Source organism: Oryzias latipes, chromosome 21, assembly GCF_002234675.1.
Source record: "Oryzias latipes chromosome 21, ASM223467v1".
NCBI classification, from domain to species: Eukaryota; Metazoa; Chordata; class Actinopteri; order Beloniformes; family Adrianichthyidae; genus Oryzias; species Oryzias latipes.
In genome coordinates this window covers 7,533,308-7,551,949 of record NC_019879.2, presented here as the reverse complement: position 1 = coordinate 7,551,949, position 18,642 = coordinate 7,533,308, and the positions used below count along the sequence as shown (strand labels likewise).

Genomic DNA, 18,642 nt, shown 5'->3' with positions numbered 1-18,642 from the left:
ACCAGGTTTTTTAATCATGATTATGCCATTTTAGACCAAATCTAAAAAAGTGTGTTATTTTTAAGGACACAGTTGCTGCAAAGCGGCAGTAGTTAGATTTTTACCTCTGAGTAGTGGGTGGGACTGTTGGTGTGGAGCTGGGAGCTTGTGGCCCATCCAGTGTATTTTCTATGCTATAAATAAGCTCTTTTTCAAACAGCATATTTTGTCTGCTCCTAATTCACAACGATTTAAATGATCAAATACTCCAACATGTATTTTTTTAGCTTAATTTTCATTATATATGTCCTCCATCATCAGACAAATGCCACAAGAACATGTAAAAAAAAAAAAAAAAACTTTTTATATATCAAAGTAGGTCTTTGGCTAGATAGGATCCTTACATTGGTCATAACTGAACCAAATTTAAAAAGAAGTAGAACATAATTTATAATATATTATATTATATTATATTATATTATATTATATTATATTATATTATATTATACTATATTATATTATATTATATTATATTATATTATATTATATTATATTATATTATATTATATTATATTATATTATATTATATTATATTATATTATATTATATTATAACAAAATTTATACCATGGTCCGGTTGAATACTCGATTCTGATTGGCTGCTGGGTGTGCATTAAAACCCGATAACCGCACGGTGAAAAAAGAAGTTCCGGTCACCTAGCTTAAATGTTTTATATCACGGCGCCAGCTTCTTTAAAACAACCTTTTGCTTCATCATTTGGACAAAAACAAGCGGTAAGAGGAGAACTTTCCCTCTGAAGTGATGCTTTATTCGACCCATCGGGACGATCGGCATATTTATATCGCTGAATCTTGACTGCAGCGGTGGTGCTGCAGCGGTGGTGCTGCAGCGGTGGTGCTGCAGCGGTGGTGCTGCAGCGGTGGTGCTGCAGCGGTGGTGCTGCGTGGCGCGGACTATGTGTTACGTGATGCGGCCGCATCACGTAACACATAGTCCGCTTTTTGTGAGAAAGTGATCCAAATCGGAAAAAAACAAGAATTAAGGACTAAAAACTGGTTAATATGTATTGTTTTTGTAAGTAACCATGGTATAAGCGGGTTAATGGCCTTCGAAGTGTGCGTTATTGCTTTCTAACGCACTTCGCGGAAGCAGGTTTCCACGGCATGCGTTAAAAAGTAATAACGCACACATTGTCGGCCATTAACCCTTACATAATATAATATAATATAATATAATATAATATAATATAATATAATATAATATAATATAATATAATATAATATAATATAATATGTAAAACAGTCAAAAACATCCCACAGAACTTGAACGCAGCATGACATAACCAGGATGATGCCACTTTGCTGTACCACTATGGTGAACCTGGTTTTGTAGGCAAACAGTTTGCAAAAGAAAATGAAGAAGAAAAAAAGAAATTGGTTTTCTTTATATCTCACTTCACTTTTTTCAGTAAAGGTTATAAGAAAAACATGAAGGAAAAATTCTGGAAAAAGTGGAGAAAATAATACAAACATCTTCAGTATTAAACGCTGTTTGGCAAAGACGAAACCTCAGAGCTAAGTGAAATGAAATTATTTTAATTAAGCTGTTGGGCCTCATTTGTGCAATTCCAAGTGTTTAATCTAATTTCTAAAGCAACCTATTTGAGGTCGGTCATGGGTTTTGATTTGTGGCTGTTAAAAACAAGAAAGAAAAAAAAGATGAACAAATCCAACATTCACCAAATAAAACACATTTTATTCAAACTCAACATGCCAGGTAATAAACTATTCTACAAGCTTTCACAAGTAAAATTTGTATAAACTTATCAGCTATATGATCTAATTAATTTAATAGTGGTATCAAACATGTATTTTCCTTTCAAAAGCACAAAGTATTATACTCACAAAATGAATAGGAAAGTCATTTGAACAAAGTATTAAAAATGGATTTGACAGAATCTATGAATTTTGGGTGACTGCAAAACATCATTCTCCGATTTGTTCAAGAATTTTCTTTCAAAAAACAAAAAAACAAACATGCTTCTGGTGACTCATATACTTGGCCTCAGGACCGTTGATTGCCAGACTCTTCCGTTCTCACCCAAACAGGCTATAACATATTAAATAAAGCTGTGGGTGTGTTGGGATGTAACACAACGCCAAAACTTCATACCACGCACACACAAACACACATTATCATTTTTATCACTATCCTCAGGGGTAAACAGCCTCTCTTATTTAGCTGATAACTGCCAGTGCTGGATAAAGATTCCCCACCACCTCTTCCTGCTCTTCCCTCTGGTCTTGCATTGCTCTGTTGGCAGAACTGATTTGTTGGATGGTAGAGGCCATCAGTCTGTCACTGCACAAAGGCAATCAAGCCAATACACTACCAAAAATAGGTAACCTCTATAGACAACCTCTTTAAAGTCTTTTTTCATGCATACTTGAATAGAATGACTGTCACTGCACACAACTCCATATTTAAGCGGAGGCTGATATTTATAGGGCACTAGCTTAAATTGTTTTACTGGAGCACAATTTTTCTGTTTAAAGTCAACTTTATTCTTTAAAGACCCACTCTGATTAAAAATTAAATTTTTATTTTTAACATGTTCTTGTAGCATTTTTTGTGATGATGGAGGACATATCTAAAGAAAATAAAGTTTAAAACTATATTTCTGAGTATTCCTTTATTCAAACAGTTGTAAATCAGAAGCAGACGAAAAAATGCAGTTTGAAAAAAACGTTATTTGTTACGTAGAAAATATGTTCTGATGCATCCGGTTGAAGACCATTAGATCCACGCACGTCTTTGTTTTCCTCGTCTCAGCTGGGATCTGGCTCAAAACTCGACGGCTGGACAGCTCCAACATTGCTCACCATTTTTGTTGTATCAGTAATATTCGGTTGGGATTGTAAGGAGCTATAAGCTAGCAGGAGAGCATGTAAACAGATGGATGATGGTAAATGGGGGCAGGCTTACTCTACGTCAACAGTTCCACCCACAAATCATAGGCGAACTTCCAATGAACTATTGCCGCTCTGCAGAAACTATGTCCTAAAAACAACACCGTTTTTATTTTTTTTTAAATTGGCTAAAAACAGCAGGATCATAAATAAAAGACTCCTGGGAACACTTTTACAATAGATCAAAAGATGATTGGAGTATGTCTTTAAATGTACAGTGCATTTGCTGCAGAGAGAAAACACCTTGCAGGCAGGGTGTGTATTACTGTGCTGATGAAGATGTGCATACCTGTTCCCCCTTCCTTCACTTTTGTTGTTCTCAGATGTCTACCTGAGGCCTCAATCCATTAAATTTTGAACCAAACCTAATCTAAAGAGATACATATATATTATTCATGTTAATGATTTTAGCAGCTTTCCATATACAACAAAGACAAAAAGTATATCTAAAAAAAAGTATATCTAAATGATTGTGGGGTATTTGCGTGTGGACCAAATGAACTCCAGTGCCATGTTCCCCAGTGAAGAAAGACACTAGTTTTTAATAAGCTGAACCCCAAATTTCTCTCTTCCTGGATCATTAGGAATCAGTCATTATATGATGGGATTTTATGTGTGGGTTGTGATGGGAACGTAAGAGGTAAATGAATGGAAATCCCCAAAGTATACATTTTTTGGTTCTCCCGTGGCACCATGCACTGATTTATCCCATATTCGATTTTCAAACATCAGAATTTGTCATGCAGACAAACTAAGAACGTAGCAGGATTAGGCAAAGAGCTGCAGCTTGCCACAAGGCTCCGTGATACCCCTGTTGATTCCAGCTCTCACATGAAACACAACGCTAAGACAAATGGTCTGTCCTAGATGACAGATGCAGGTCACTCCCCCTGGAGGCCGGGCTGCAATCGACTTACGAACAATGATGGATGTTTCTACCTGCATGCCTTTTATGATGTTATTGTAACAGCAGATTTCCAAGAAACAATGCTTATTTGTGCCTTTTACACACACACTGATTTAGTGCTCCACTGAACACATTACCCTCACATGGGGTTCATTTCATGTGACACACTTTAATGCTCTTGGTCAGAAAAAGCCACTCCATTAAATGTTTAACCTTACAGGTTTTAAACTTAAACACCCATTCTGGTGAAAATAGGGGTTTTGGTGTTTTTAAAGTCATTTTTTGATACGGATATATAAAGTAAAACTAAAATTAAAACTAGGTTTGTTGGTATTTCTTTTTTCAAATTGTTATGAATAAGGAGGAGACAAAAAAAGGTTAGATCCTGTTTGTTATGTAGAATATACATTGAGCAAGCCACAAGATCCCTACTCTGCTCGCTACTCTACTCTGCACGTGGGCTAGCCTGGGCTTCAATATACGCTCCAGCGGCCCGCTGTAGCCCTCCACTGTGGACCCGGCCCACAGCTGGGCCGACTGACGATAGCAACAGAATGTGCAGCTCAGCGTTACAGTGCAGTTAAACACACGTGCAGTGACGTCTATCTCAAAGGATGTTTAATTGGCCGTTCTGTAAGTCAATCAAGTGAGATACTTCACGGTGAGGATGATTATTCACTGAAGGCTTTTAAGAAAAAATAAATATATATTTTGTCAATTTATTTTGTATGGCCCGCGATCTACTGTCACACACTTCGTCATAATGAGTGCCCCTGATCTAGGGTCAAGGTTGATACTTTTAAAAGCATAATATACATTGATCATGTAGTTTGAAAGAGTTAAACACATTATCAATCCCTGCCAGTTTGATAATGTATCACAGTTGTCAAAGTGAGTCAAATTTAAGCAATAAATAGATATATAAAACAAAATATTTGATCAGAGATTTATTTTTGTACTCTTCTGTTAACACAAACTTAGGTTTAGGATTTTTCAAGCCTTTCCTTATAGCACAGTAATAACCATCAACAATTTATTTATGGTCTGTCTCTGTATCCATGATTGAAGCACCTATAAAATAGGCAATTTTACAGTGGCTGCACCTAATCACTCAACTAAGGGGGCAGAAATCCTTTCAGAAAAGCTGAGACCTGCCAGTAAGCCATGGAAGTATACAGAGTTCTAGGTGAGTATGTGTGGATATTTTAGCTAATGAGCTTCTGACTGATAGTGGAGGAATAAATGCTAGTAAATAAAAAAGAAATTGCTATAATTCACATTTTTGAAAAATATATGCCTTTAAATATAATGTGTAATTTCAACATTTGAAATGTTATTCCATCGCAATTTATAATAAAGTGTTAACTGTAACTTTTTTAGCCGATACAGTAACCGATATTTCCCCTGCAACTGTGGTTGATAGTTGATATTTGCCGATACCGGATCTTAAGGGTCTAAAGTAACACAAAGTTTAGATTTCCATTTTGTTTCTTTATTAGAAATGCACAAATTTTCTTTTACTGGACAATCACATGGTACTTGACGTTTTTGACATACAGGCAAAGGATCTTATTGGAACAAGTTCACTTTAAAACTTTCATATAAATATGCCTGAAAGACTGAAAACAGTCAGAAGAATATCGGTAGATTTTTTAAATATCAGGCCGATACCAATAAACACAAAATATGCAAATATCGGCCGATACTGGCACCTGCCCTTTTACTAACATGAGTGGTCACATTCAAGTACAGTAGACTTATTTTCATTTAGGATGTATTCAGACAAGACACATTTGGTTCACTTTAAGTAAACCAAACACAAAAGTGTTTCGCAAGGTAGTCTAGAAAAATGTTCCGTCTGAATACTCTCAAGCAAAGCCTGGCATGGAACCAGGAACTCATTGACATTTGGCTCATTAAAACAAATTTTAACATGACACACATTGCTTCTCACAATTTCCCTGACAATTTATTTGTCATAAGCCCTTATCAGCATACCTTTCGCCGTCTCCTCAGTAACCGCCCTGCAGCATGCCGTCGCCGTACCAAAGTACTGGTAGTAGTAAAAAGTGTTGTACCTGACGTTGCGAATTGGTCAGCGAAATATAAAGTTTAAACAAGTGAACTATCCCGACAAGGACTGCAAAGCGTCGGACTTCTTCTGGTCACTTCTTTGCCCCGCCCTTATAATGACTGAGAAGATCTTTAGCAACTTGCTTTTGTTTACAAGCTTTGGTTCGAAACATAAATGTCCAATGAAAGGTAGTCTGATTAAAGACCAAACACAAGGTTCAGAACTTGATCTGGACCAACAAACCTTTCCAGTCTAAATACAACCTTGGAGAAAAACCTGAGGGCATAATTGGGGACACAAACACCACACTTTGCCAACCAAGTGTTTTCTGGACCGAATGTACAAACACAATAGTTATTACCTCCATTAGTTATCTGAGTAAAAAACAAAAAAGAAACATCAAGTAACCCAAGGCTTCTCATCTGCTCTCCAACTAAGGATACGTTCACACTGCAGGGTTTAATGCTCAATTCCGATTTTATGAAAAAATCCGATTTTTTTGCAAGGCCGTTCACATTTCCAATTAAATCCGAACTTTTTTGATCTCCTGTGTGAAAGTAAAATGACCCAGAAGTGACCCGCATGGGCAGAAGAGTACTCAACGGTGAACGACGTCACTCGTTGTTTGCGGAAGTGGCTAACGTTAAAAATGGATGTCAACAACAGTGTTGTCAACCGTGGAGCTCTTTTTGCATTAATACATTTATTTTCACGAAGGAGCCAGCACAATGAATATCTTTTCATTTTAAGAAGGCAATGGAGCCAGGATCGTCTGTACTCACAGTTGTGGAATGGGGATGTGTATGTGCTGCGGCCGCACGCGCGTGTGTGAGAGAGAGGAGAATAGCGCGTGCAGCGAGGTAGAGAATGAGGGGGGCAGTGGGGCCGCGCATTCATGTTGTGTGTTACGGAGGAAGGAGAACAATAATAAAAGGTTTCCCCCAGAATAAATTTTATTGACTCTTTACTAACCCGTTCTCGAGAATCTAAGGGTCAGAACGGGGAAGTGAACCCCGGAGGTCCCCCGTGCTTCTGACCACGGTCGGAAAGGGGAAAAAAAAGTCATTGCGGGAAAGGTTCAACACCACGCTCGGCCATTTCGCTCAAAATATTTTCAAAAACCGCCCAGTTGCATCAAGAGCCCTTGAGTTTGGCCTGAATAGAGCTGTCACCCCAAATATGAATCAAATCGTTGACCTTGCTTCCCTTCCACTGACTGGTCTCAGCAACATCGTCCGCCATGGTTGATGTTTATGTTCTCGTTCCCGCCTACTTCAATGCAGAATTAAGAAGTTTGTAGCGTATCAATGACGTACGGGTCAGATACATGTGGCCTGGCCGGTCAGACGGTGGTCGCATTTCAAAAGATCGGATACCTATTGGATTCAGGACCACATACCCAAGTGGCCTGGGTATGTGGTCCTGAATCCAATAGGTATCCGATCTTTTGAAATCGTTTGCTCTCCTATGGAAGTGCCTAGGAGAGACAGCAGTGGAATTTCTAACAAGGTTGTTCAATAGGATTTTAGAGAGTGAGAAGATGCCTGAGGAATGGAGGAGAAGCGTTCTGGTCCCGATCTTTAAGAACAAGGGTGACACGCAGAACTGCAGCAACTATAGAGGAATAAAGTTGATGAGCCACACAATGAAGCTGTGGGAAAGAGTAGTGGAAGCCAGGCTTAGGAAGAAGGTGGAGATTTGTGAGCAGCAGTATGGTTTCATGCCCCGTAAGAGCACCACTGATGCCATTTTTGCTTTGAGAATGTTGATGGAAAAGTACAGAGAAGGTCAGAAGGAGCTGCATTGTGTGTTCGTAGATTTAGAGAAGGCGTATGACGGGGTGCCGAGGGAGGAGCTGTGGTACTGTATAAGGTCGTCTGGAGTGGCAGAGAAGTATGTCAGAGTAGTTCAGGACATGTATGAGAGAAGTATGACGGTGGTGAGATGTGCTGTAGGTCAGACAGAGGAGTTCAAGGTGGAGGTGGGACTACACCAAGGATCAGCTTTGAGTCCTTTTTTGTTTGCTATGCTGATGGACAGGCTGACAGACGAGGTAAGACAGGAATCTCCCTGGACAATGATGTTTGCGGATGACATTGTAATTTGCAGTGAGAGTAGAGAGCAGGTGGAGGAACAGCTAGAGAGGTGGAGGTTTGCTCTGGAAAGAAGAGGTATGAAGGTCAGTCGTAGTAAGACAGAATACATGTGTCTGAACGAGAGGGATCAAGGTAGAAGCGTTAGGTTACAGGGGACTGAGGTGAAGAAGGTGCAGGAGTTTAAGTACTTGGGGTCAACAGTTCAGTGTGATGGGGATTGTGGAAAAGAGGTGAAGAGGCGAGTGCAGGCAGGTTGGAGCGGTTGGAGGAAAGTGTCAGGAGTGTTGTGTGACAGAAGAGTGCCAGCAAGACTCAAAGGAAAGGTGTACAAGACAGTGGTGAGACCAGCTCTGCTCTATGGGTTAGAGACGGTAGCAGTGAGACAGAGACAAGAGGCTGAGATGGAGGTAGCGGAGATGAAGATGTTGAGGTTCTCCTTAGGAGTGACCAGGTTAGACAGGATAAGGAACGAGTACATCAGAGGGACGGCTCATGTTGCCTGTGTTAGCGACAAAGTCAGAGAAGCCAGACTGAGATGGTTTGGACATGTTCAGAGGAGGGATAGTGGATATATTGGTAGAAGGATGTTGGAGATGGAGCTGCCTGGCAGGAGGGCAAGAGGACGGCCAAAGAGGAGATACATGGATGTCTTAACAGAGGACATGAAGTTGGCTAACGTTAGGGTAGAAGATGTTCATGATAGAGTGAGGTGGAAAAGGATGATTCGCTGTGGCGACCCCTGATGGGAAAAGCCGAAAGAGAAAGAAGATACCCAAGTGGCCTGGGTCACAGTTGAAAAGATCGGATCTGTGTCGTTCAGACTGTCATGAAAAGTTTAGATCCAGGTCGCATAGGGGCAAAAAAAATCGGAATTGGGTCGTTTCAGCCTGCAGTGTGAACGTAGTCGAAAAAGGCTAAACCTTGTGGAGTCAGGATTTCCTTTTAGACAGGAACACAAATGCCAAAAAATGTATAGAGCTATGAGCAGGAAATCACACGTGTTTAGCTTGCAGAATCAACGGGGTTCTTACCTGTTTGAGCTTCTTTAAGTCTTCATCTAACTCAAGATTATCCAAGATAACAGCCACAAAAAGACTCAGCAGAATCTAAAATGAAGTAAGAGTAACATTATTCAAAATGTTAAATACAGCTGAAAAATGTAAAACCAATAACAATATTTTATTCGTAATTGAGCAAAACAACGCAGAATGCTTTTTTTTAAGTAGCACTGTCAGGTCGATTTACTGCATCCTGTCTTTCTGGAGACAGGTGTGGCTGAGAATGATGGTGTCACTGCTGTATCGGGGGACAAACATGGAAATGTCTGATTATCAGACAGACAGATAAGACATTAGAAGTGCAGGGCACTAATGGATCACATTAAAAGGGAGTTTGACCCACTTGTGTCCTCCAGCTTTTCTTTGATGATCAAAATAAAATGGAACCGAACAGAAAATAATTTATAGTTAAAAAACAAACACAGTAGTTCTGCTCACCAGAGTAGCAAAGAGATGATAGAGAATGAAGTAAATAGCAACAACTGGAGCCCACATCCGTCCAACAGCCACCAAGGTCTGATCCATGACATCTATCCAGCCTTCTTGTGTAAGGATCTGGAACATTGACATAAATGCCTGCAGGGAGAAAAAAAAACATGATAGGAGAACCTGGAGGATGCTAAAGGCTAAAAAGGCCAGAAGGTACACAACACAGAAAAACAGCAGTACAGAGAGGTATAACAACAAATGGATTGAGGGCATTGCAAAGAGACAAGACATTTTAAACGCACTGAGAGTAAATAGCGCAGTTAAGTGTGCATCCCCCCCACACCGACCTTGTCTCACCAGCATGATTACTTTCATTTAGTTTTTTGATTATATAGATGAAAAAAAGGAGAAAAAGAGCCAGATTCTGTCACCTGATACCTTACCAAACAGTATGAGAGGCTGAGACCCATAAGACTGCTTTTTAAATATAATTTTAGGATTTAATTCAATACACAATTACAGACAAAGCAGGTCATTATTTTAAACCGTGTAGTCTATTTTTAGCACTCTATTGAGTTAACGTCCTCTTTTTGGTCTGTTGTGTAGTCCATCTGCATTCAAACTATTGTCCAAGCACACTAGGGTACACTAACAGACTCACATTATCAAGTGTATGGAGAGAAATTAGACTCAGTCGGATTTGTGCGTGCGTAATTCTTGATTTGTGCGTAAATTAGGATTTGTGTATGCATATTCTTGCTTTGTGCGTGCGTAAATTAGGATCTGTGCATAAATTTGGATTTGTGCGTGATTTGTTACTCACATAATACGTTTTGTGTATAAGTTCAAAAAATATAAAATAAAAAAAATACAAAATGCAATTTACGTATGCACAAATTAAGATTACAACAGCTTGAAACTACTTACACACACACGTCTTTAAAAAACACGCACGAATCCCTTGTTACGCACACACGAAGCCAAAGTTACGCACGGATCTACCGTGAGACTGTTTTCACGTCTCACAAATTCGTCTGTAAGTGCTGCGTTTAAATACCAGTGGAATGCTCGGTCATTAGAATTTTCCTATCAGCCGTCCCTTCTAAACGTATCCAGACAATGACTCAATCAATACATGAAGACAGTAGATGTTAGTGTTGAACATAGAGGCTACTTACTTCGGGGCGCTGACCACCGAGATGGGCCGCCATTCTTCCCGTGACCCTCTCAGTCTGACTGCCTTTGATTTTTCCAGAAGAAAAAAAACAGTGCCCCCTACTGGTTGTTCCTGTTACGCATTTTGTATCAATTTGGTGTCTCGGAGAATAATATACTTTTAATATATATATTAGCGTTTAAAATTGAACGTCATATTCTCAGATAATAATTTTTATTTTCCTTTAAAGTTTTTTTAAGCCCTGCTACACCCACTGAAGGAAATACGTTTAGAAGGGAAGGCTGATAGGAAAAGTCTAATGACCGAGCATTCCACTGGTATTTAAACGCAGCACTTACGGACGAATTTGTGAGACGTGAAAAGAGTCTCACGGTAGATCCGTGCGTAACTTTGGCTTCGTGTGTGCGTAACAAAGGATTCGTGCGTGTTTTTTAAAGACGTGTGTGTGTAAGTAGTTTCAAGCTGTTGTAATCTTAATTTGTGCATACGTAAATTGCATTTTGTATTTTTTTTATTTTATATTTTTTGAACTTATACACAAAACGTATAATATGATTAACAAATCACGCACAAATCCAAATTTATGCACAAATCCTAATTTACGCACGCACAAAGCAAGAATATGCATACACAAATCCTAATTTACGCACAAATCAAGAATTACGCACGCACAAATCCGACTGAGTCTAATTTCTCTCCATACAAGTGGAATTCATTTAAGCTTTCATGACTTACAAATGAAAGAAAATGTCCCGAAGCCCCTCAGATGTCGCTACTTAACAGAGTAAATGAATCTCTTAAGAATACAGTTGTCTTGTTTTTTTTTAGGTACAGTGAAAAACAAAAACATGCCCCCTATGCAAACTAGAATCGCTCCAATGTGTCGTTTACTAAAATAAAAAACAAATCAAGGATGGATTTTTTTTGAAAAGATCCCTCATAACTTTTCAGAAATCAAATGTCTACGAATGTTGAAAGCTTTATTTGTATGGACAAAGGTAGGTATGGCATGAGAGGTGCTTACCCTGGGAAATGTAGTGAAACGGTCTAGTTCCTCAACAAAACAGAACATCTGAAGACTGATGGCTGACATGACGATGAGAAGGCTGGCTGTGAAGACCACCAGGCTGCCCAGTTTTTTACCTGGACCAAATATCTTGTACACAAAGTCCTCCAAAGCTGGTGAAATCTTAATTAAACGTACCACACGCAGCACCTAAGGGACAGAAACATACACAACTTTATTTTCTTCTCTGCGACATTAAGCATTTATTAACATGCATAAGTATCATTTTGAAACCTCATCTGATAAATCCATTTTTAATGAAAAAAATAACAACCAGAAAATGTATTTGCCCTTGCTAATATCAATAACAAAGAGGCTATTGTATGGAGTGAATTCAGTCTCAATAATCAGAAATGCACACAACCTGCACACAACAAATACCCACGCTCTGATTCACAACTGTAATTTTACGCAACATGCAATATAAATTTGGAAATGCACACCCTGTGTTTCACAAACACACACGTTGTCTTTTACACATGCACACTAAATGTTTCACACATGCACAACAAGTGTTTCTCACAAATGTGAACGCTGTGTTTCACAAAAACACAATAAATCTTTCAGAAATTCACAATAAATTTTTCAGAAATGCACAAAAGATGCTTCAAAGACATCATTTTTAGGTACATTTGCAATATGAACTCACAGATCATGCAAATTTTAAAATGTGCATTCACAAACCCGCTCTCATTTGTGAATCTTTTTTTAAATAAACTTTATTGCACATTTTTCAATTTAAAGAAATTTACATGCAGTTGCACAATAAAGAAACAATTGTTAATAATCATTTGTGAATCTCTCCACATTTGTGAGAGGTTTTTCTACGTCAAATAATTATTGTTATAACACAAAAAAATATATATATATATATATAAATTGTTGAAATGTTCCCTATTAGCAGGTGATATTATTTAATCCTAATGCAACTTTTAACACTTATTTTGAACTTGTTTTATTAAAGCATGTTTTGCTTTTATGAAATATTTGGAATATACATGTTTTAGCAATTCATATACTCTAGAAACTAGTTTAAAGAAAGTATCAGATAACTGTGTTGTCTAGCTTTAACTTTTTGTGAGACAAAACAAAGTTTAATGATTTTTCAATGATAAATAACAGTTTTTTGTTTGTTTTTAATCAGGCAGTGGTAAAACCTTTAGAGAAATACTGCAGGCAATCAGTCCAAACATGGCGGGTAAATTACATCTATTTATTATGTACATTTGTCAAAAAGAAAAAAAGGTCTTTCAAAGTTTTTATTATAAATAACAATAATATGTGCTGAAATAAGTGTTGTTACAGAATTCAAAACAAAAGAAAAAATGTCGAACTGGTTCTAATAAAACCACTGTTTTTTACAAAGCTTGCTTTGCTTTACAAAGCAAATGACATTTCATTCAAACCAAAACATAATAAGTCTAACCTTTAATAATTAAATGTCACTTATTTGTGTATGAATAAAATCAAATAGAAAATAAAAATACAAGGTTTCTGATCTGTGCTCGTTCACATATGACTGGGACACTTCTGGGTTCAGCACCAAGCTTTAAGGTTAATTACTTGTGACTTAAAGGTCGCACATTTAAACGGGGTTTTACTTTTATAGATATCAGCAAAAATGGATGATGAAGGACGTCTTGTGATAAGCAAGTGAGGTGCATTATTCATGTGGGCTCCTAAATACCACTCATTAGGGAAAAAAGCATTGACTAAAAAAATAAACTAAAAAAATAAATACTGTAATAGGATCATGTAAAATATGTCCTGTGACTCCTCCGTGTTTATTCTGGTCTCCAGTGACCTACTCGAAAAACAAAACCCATTAGTTATTTTGCATTTGAGGAGCACCTCAGATTATTCACATGGCTTATCCAGCTGGGGGGGTTAGTTTTCTTTTAATTCTGTCTACCATTATTATTATTATTACTATTATTATTATTATCATTATTATTATTACATAGATATTATCATCAGCATATTTTCCTTAACTATACAGCAAAGAAAATCTACTGAATCTCTACCAGTTCACTGCCGAATGTCCCATAACAACATATGGGATTAATACAAGTACAAATTGCACTTTTGGGAGAAATGTATGTTACAAAATACGGGAGCAAGAATGGACGTTTCATCTTGAAAGGCAAACCCTAATAGAAAACAGTAATAGACTGAATATCTGCACGCTTTACTGCTGTAACCGTATTTAGCTTCATGAAACATTGGAGGAATCTAGCAAATTACTGCAACATATGAACAATTATTAAGACAGCCATTGCATAAAGAACATTCTTAAAAGTCACCTAAACTTTAAACATCGTATTAAATCACTAAATCTGTTTAATTTTTAATCTTCTGTGTCACTTCAGAACAACTCTGCCAAGCCCTGAGTAAGACTATGCAGCGCTTCTTCTGTGTTTCTGTCAGTAGTAAATACTGACACACAACCCTACAGTGCTATCTAGTGGTTGTTGCTATTTATTTTTATTTTAAAAATCACATGAGTCGAACCTGAGTATAATTCACAACCCCAGCCAAACTACACAAATATCTGCAACTTATACTTTGCAAAGTGAGGTTTATAAAAAATATTCAAGTACCTACAGTATTTCCAAAAGTTCTTGCAAATTAGCAACATATGGCATAAATGGGTTCAAGACTGAAATGAACGTCTTGTGAACAAAACTGAGTTATACTTGTTTAAGCTGATAGAGTACTCCTTAAATAACCAGGTGACAACTGTAAGAGGTGAAACCACGAATGAGACAGAGAAGTACGTTCCAATAACGCTTGTATGTTCTACAGAAAGCACTACTGCTTCTGATTAAATGCTCTCTCATGTACTGATAGGTGCCTCAAGTGTTATTTAGAGCAGTTTGTTTGTAATGATAAAATGTTAGTAGAAGGACAGAGGAGATAGTTTAAAATAGAAAACTGAGATAGGACAGAAAAAGGAGCCAGAGTAGTCAAGAGACCAACTTAATGGTTAGCCAACTGGTATAAAAGGAATTATAAAGACATAACTGTCGTATTTTGACCAGAGGACTTGAACTTTTTGGACTAAATCGGTCAGTATTGTAATATAGGAGCATAAATATATAAAGTTATAGCAAATAAATGCATCCATCCATCTTCTGTACTCACTAAATCCTTGCTGGAGTCAGCCCAGCTACTGATGGGTGAAGTCGGGGAACACCCTACAGCAGGGGTCGGGAACCTTTTTGGCCAAGAGAGCCATAAAACGCCACATATTTTTAAATGTAATTTAAAAAGAGCCATACAATAATGTAGCGTCCCTATCCCACACTGAGGCACGGAGACTTAACCTCTTTTAAGGTTCTTTATTCTGGTTACTGTAGACCACAACAAACGCCGTAAAATTAATTCAGCAACTCCTGAATCTCTCCCGCCGAGACGAGAGCGCGTCTCCCAAATTTATATTCGCTCACTGCCGCGTCAGCCCTCCCATTTCCCTTAATCGGCCCATAGCTGAACCCCATAGGTCCAAACTACCTAACAACAGGCTGAGCGACAGAACTGAGAGCCAATCAGATCTCTGCTTGATGCGTTTCATGAACTCCAGAACTTATAACGCGGCCCAACAGCCACCCAGTCCAACTCAGACCGCAACGATATGTTTGAAACTAAATATACAAGTGAATGTGTGCATTTGATGTAATTTCAACACTTTTAAAGTACAATAAGTCTGTGGATTATTTTTAATAACATTGTTATGCTATTGCTAATAAATGATGAGTATTTCTCGTGGTAGTTTTGCTGATGGTCTAGTCTGGTTGATACGTGGTGAGTTTCTGCTTCATGCAGGCATTGAGACTTTAAACGTGATCTTATGTCTGACTGTTCTTTAGATGTGAGGCAGACGCTCACATGCAGACGGGGAGCCAAACACACACTCACACGCTGCAGTGAGTGACAGGCAGCGGGTTTTACGTTTTTACAATCCCTGCGCGGTTCACCTGCTGCCTGTCCCCACAACACCTCACCCCCACCCTCTGCTTTCTCCCTCACACATCCCGTCCCCGCAACTCCGCGCTCTTTCTCAGAGACGGGAGCGCGCAGTTTTAGGCACGGCAATTCACAGGTTTCCAGTTGGTACAAACTCTGTGAAATTATAGATAATTGTAAACTTATAGCGCTGGCGCAGATTTTTCTCTCCAAGCACCGCAACTACTGCGCGCCTCTGGCATCGCATCGCGCCCGAGAAGGACTGGTCTAATGAAAAAAAAAGTATAATTAAAGATTTGTCTGCGAGCCACATGTGACCATCAAAAGAGCCATATATGGCTCGCGAGCCATAGGTTCCCGACCCCTGCCCTACAGGTTGCCAGTCTGTTACAGCGCCACAAATAAATGAAAGTCAGATGAATTTTCATCATTGCATTGTAGTTTGTTGCCTATCAGTTCCACTTTTAATTCTCTTGGTTTGTGCTCCTTTATTTTTCTGCAGAAAACAGGCCCTTTAGAATGGTTGGTCCTCATGCTCGTTATAGTTTAAGCCTGAGAAGATTAGCCTGGCTGCTCTGCTTTAGTTTAGGTTATAAAATACATTCTCCTAAGAGCACTGTCAAAATTGCTTATGTGAATACTTTATTGATCCCACAGGGGAAATTGCTTCTCACAAGTCGGCTTGTGAAGAATTTGGGGTCAGCAGGTCCTGCTTGGCAACAGGAGCCTTGTATCTGCCCTATGATGCTATTAGTGCAATAAGGCAATAATTTTTACAGTTGATTTTTATTTCTAATTTTGGAAACCTGTAAAGTATACAAGAGAGATATTAGACAGAAACTCTAAAGCGACTTTCTCATAATTTGACATGGGAACTTCTACTTTAAGGTGGGCACTACGGTACATTAGTAACATCCTGATAACATATTTAGATAATATGGCTTTAAACAAAAAATGTGTATTTTGATATCTTTATGATAATGTATTACCACAGATCATGTTAAGCCCAAAATTCAAATGTTTTTTCTGACTAATGTTTCATTTTTATTGTATTTAATTCAAGGGAATGATAAATGACTCACATTCTAATTTGGTAGAGTAAGTTAAGCAAGTATTCACATAAAAAATCTGTCTCTGTTTCTTTCTGCATCCATACCTGAAAATACGTGAACTGGGAGTGGTACAGGTCAGGGTAGATGTGCAGTGTAGTGCCCATCACCAGCAGGGATTCAAATTTGTGTAAAGAGGAGCTGATGTAGCCGGTGAAGCCAAGACACCAAATTTTCAGAAGAGCTTCCAAGTCAAAAAGCACCGTAAACGCAACCTGAAATGGATTAAAACAAAAAACAAAACAAATGGATGTTTTTGCATTGAGTCACCACTTTCAAAGTATATTAGTGTACATACTGTATGTAGATGTGTGCATGTTTTTTTTTAAATGAAAAACAGTTCAAAAGTTGTTTTTAGCAAGAATGCAATCATGGACATACATGTGAATCTATTTATCTTCAGTCTTTAAACTGAATCTTGGGTATTTTGGATGTGAGTTTGCTTTTGCAACTTTAAGGACAGCAGCGCCATAAAATAAAAAAAACAGAAGATTTTTACAACTCTAAATAGAGGTAGAAATAAATGGACTCACCTCAGCCAGGTAAAATTCATCATAGTGTCTTCGATGGTTTTCACCTTTATAGTAGTTGCTTGCAGCTACGATGACATCAACAGCCACCATGCTCAGTATGAACATATGGAAGACTGAGGATCGCATCATTTGCTGTGGAAACAGAGCAAAGTTTATCTGCAAAATGCATTCAGTGTGAATTAAATGCAAAGAAAGCAGCCAAGATATCTTCAAGTCCCACTCTGATCATCTTTTGTTCTATTCTAAAACTACAAACCGCCTGAGCACCAACCTTTACTGCTCATAAAAACTATAAGATGACTTGCAAAAGAAGTTAAAAAGCCACAGTGTGTCCATAGACATGATCCATTTTGTTGATGTTTTGGTCTTCTTACTTACTAACGTTTGGAAAGTTTTAAATATCGAGCAGTATAAACTGTTTATTTTTGTTTGTTTGTGAGTCAATCCCGACGGCAATATCGGGCACAAAGCAGTGAAGTTCGTGGGTGACCTGCTGGACGTTGATGTTTTGGGTGGGGTCAACTTTGCTAGAATTTTTTTCCGATTTTTCCCACAATTTCTTTCTGAATTTGCAATAATTTTTTTAGAAACTGTTGTTGTTTTTTTTGTTTTTTTCCAGAATTCGCTATAATTTGTTTTCTGAATTTGATAAAATATTTTTGGAATTGGTTCTAATTTTTTTCAGACTACAACAGTTGTAGTCCTAAAGCAAAGAGATAAGGACGCGTCTACATCTTGCATTACTCGAACATGCTGGTTCACTCTAAGAGAAAGAGAACTGCCATTACGGATTTCTGTGGAGTTGGTTTTAACATTAGTGAGTTTTCTTGTGATGTTTTTGACATTATTCACGGTGAGTTACTGAGAAACTGTCTTGGATGTTTTTGTGTACTTTATTGACGGTCCCTGCTTGCCTCTGCTCGTTTTCTGCATCACTACAGACAAAAATAAACAAATGAACAAAACAGATAATGTCTATGACACGAACACACTGTGGCGTTCCAACTTTTAATTGCCACTCATCTTGTAGTTGTCATGCACAGAGGTTGTTATCTTTTGCTTTTGTCGTTCTGAAAAACTAAAATCACAGAAAACATTTGAATGAAGATCTCCCGTGTTTTTTTTAAATCTATTTTTTAAATTGAATGCAATACGCTTCCATAATTATCCCTTAAAGTACCATGTGATCATTTGTCTCACTGTTTTCAGTCACAAGTCAATTGACCCGATCCTTCTTCTGAGATTTTCTTCTAAATTA

General features: G+C 38.0%; 1 protein-coding gene across 2 annotated transcripts in view; it reads right to left on the bottom strand.

Moving 5' to 3' along the window:
• Positions 1-18,642, bottom strand: part of nalcn (sodium leak channel, non-selective) — a 76,445-nt gene that overhangs the window by 27,743 nt on the left and 30,060 nt on the right. For both annotated transcript variants that reach the window (XM_020712912.2, XM_004081445.4), the window contains exons 13-17: positions 17,385-17,516; positions 16,899-17,066; positions 11,735-11,926; positions 9,543-9,680; positions 9,078-9,152 (exon numbers count right to left, since the gene is read on the bottom strand). In XM_020712912.2, coding sequence (XP_020568571.1) covers positions 9,078-9,152; positions 9,543-9,680; positions 11,735-11,926; positions 16,899-17,066; positions 17,385-17,516 — 705 coding nt within the window. The remainder of the gene's footprint in view (positions 1-9,077; positions 9,153-9,542; positions 9,681-11,734; positions 11,927-16,898; positions 17,067-17,384; positions 17,517-18,642) is intronic.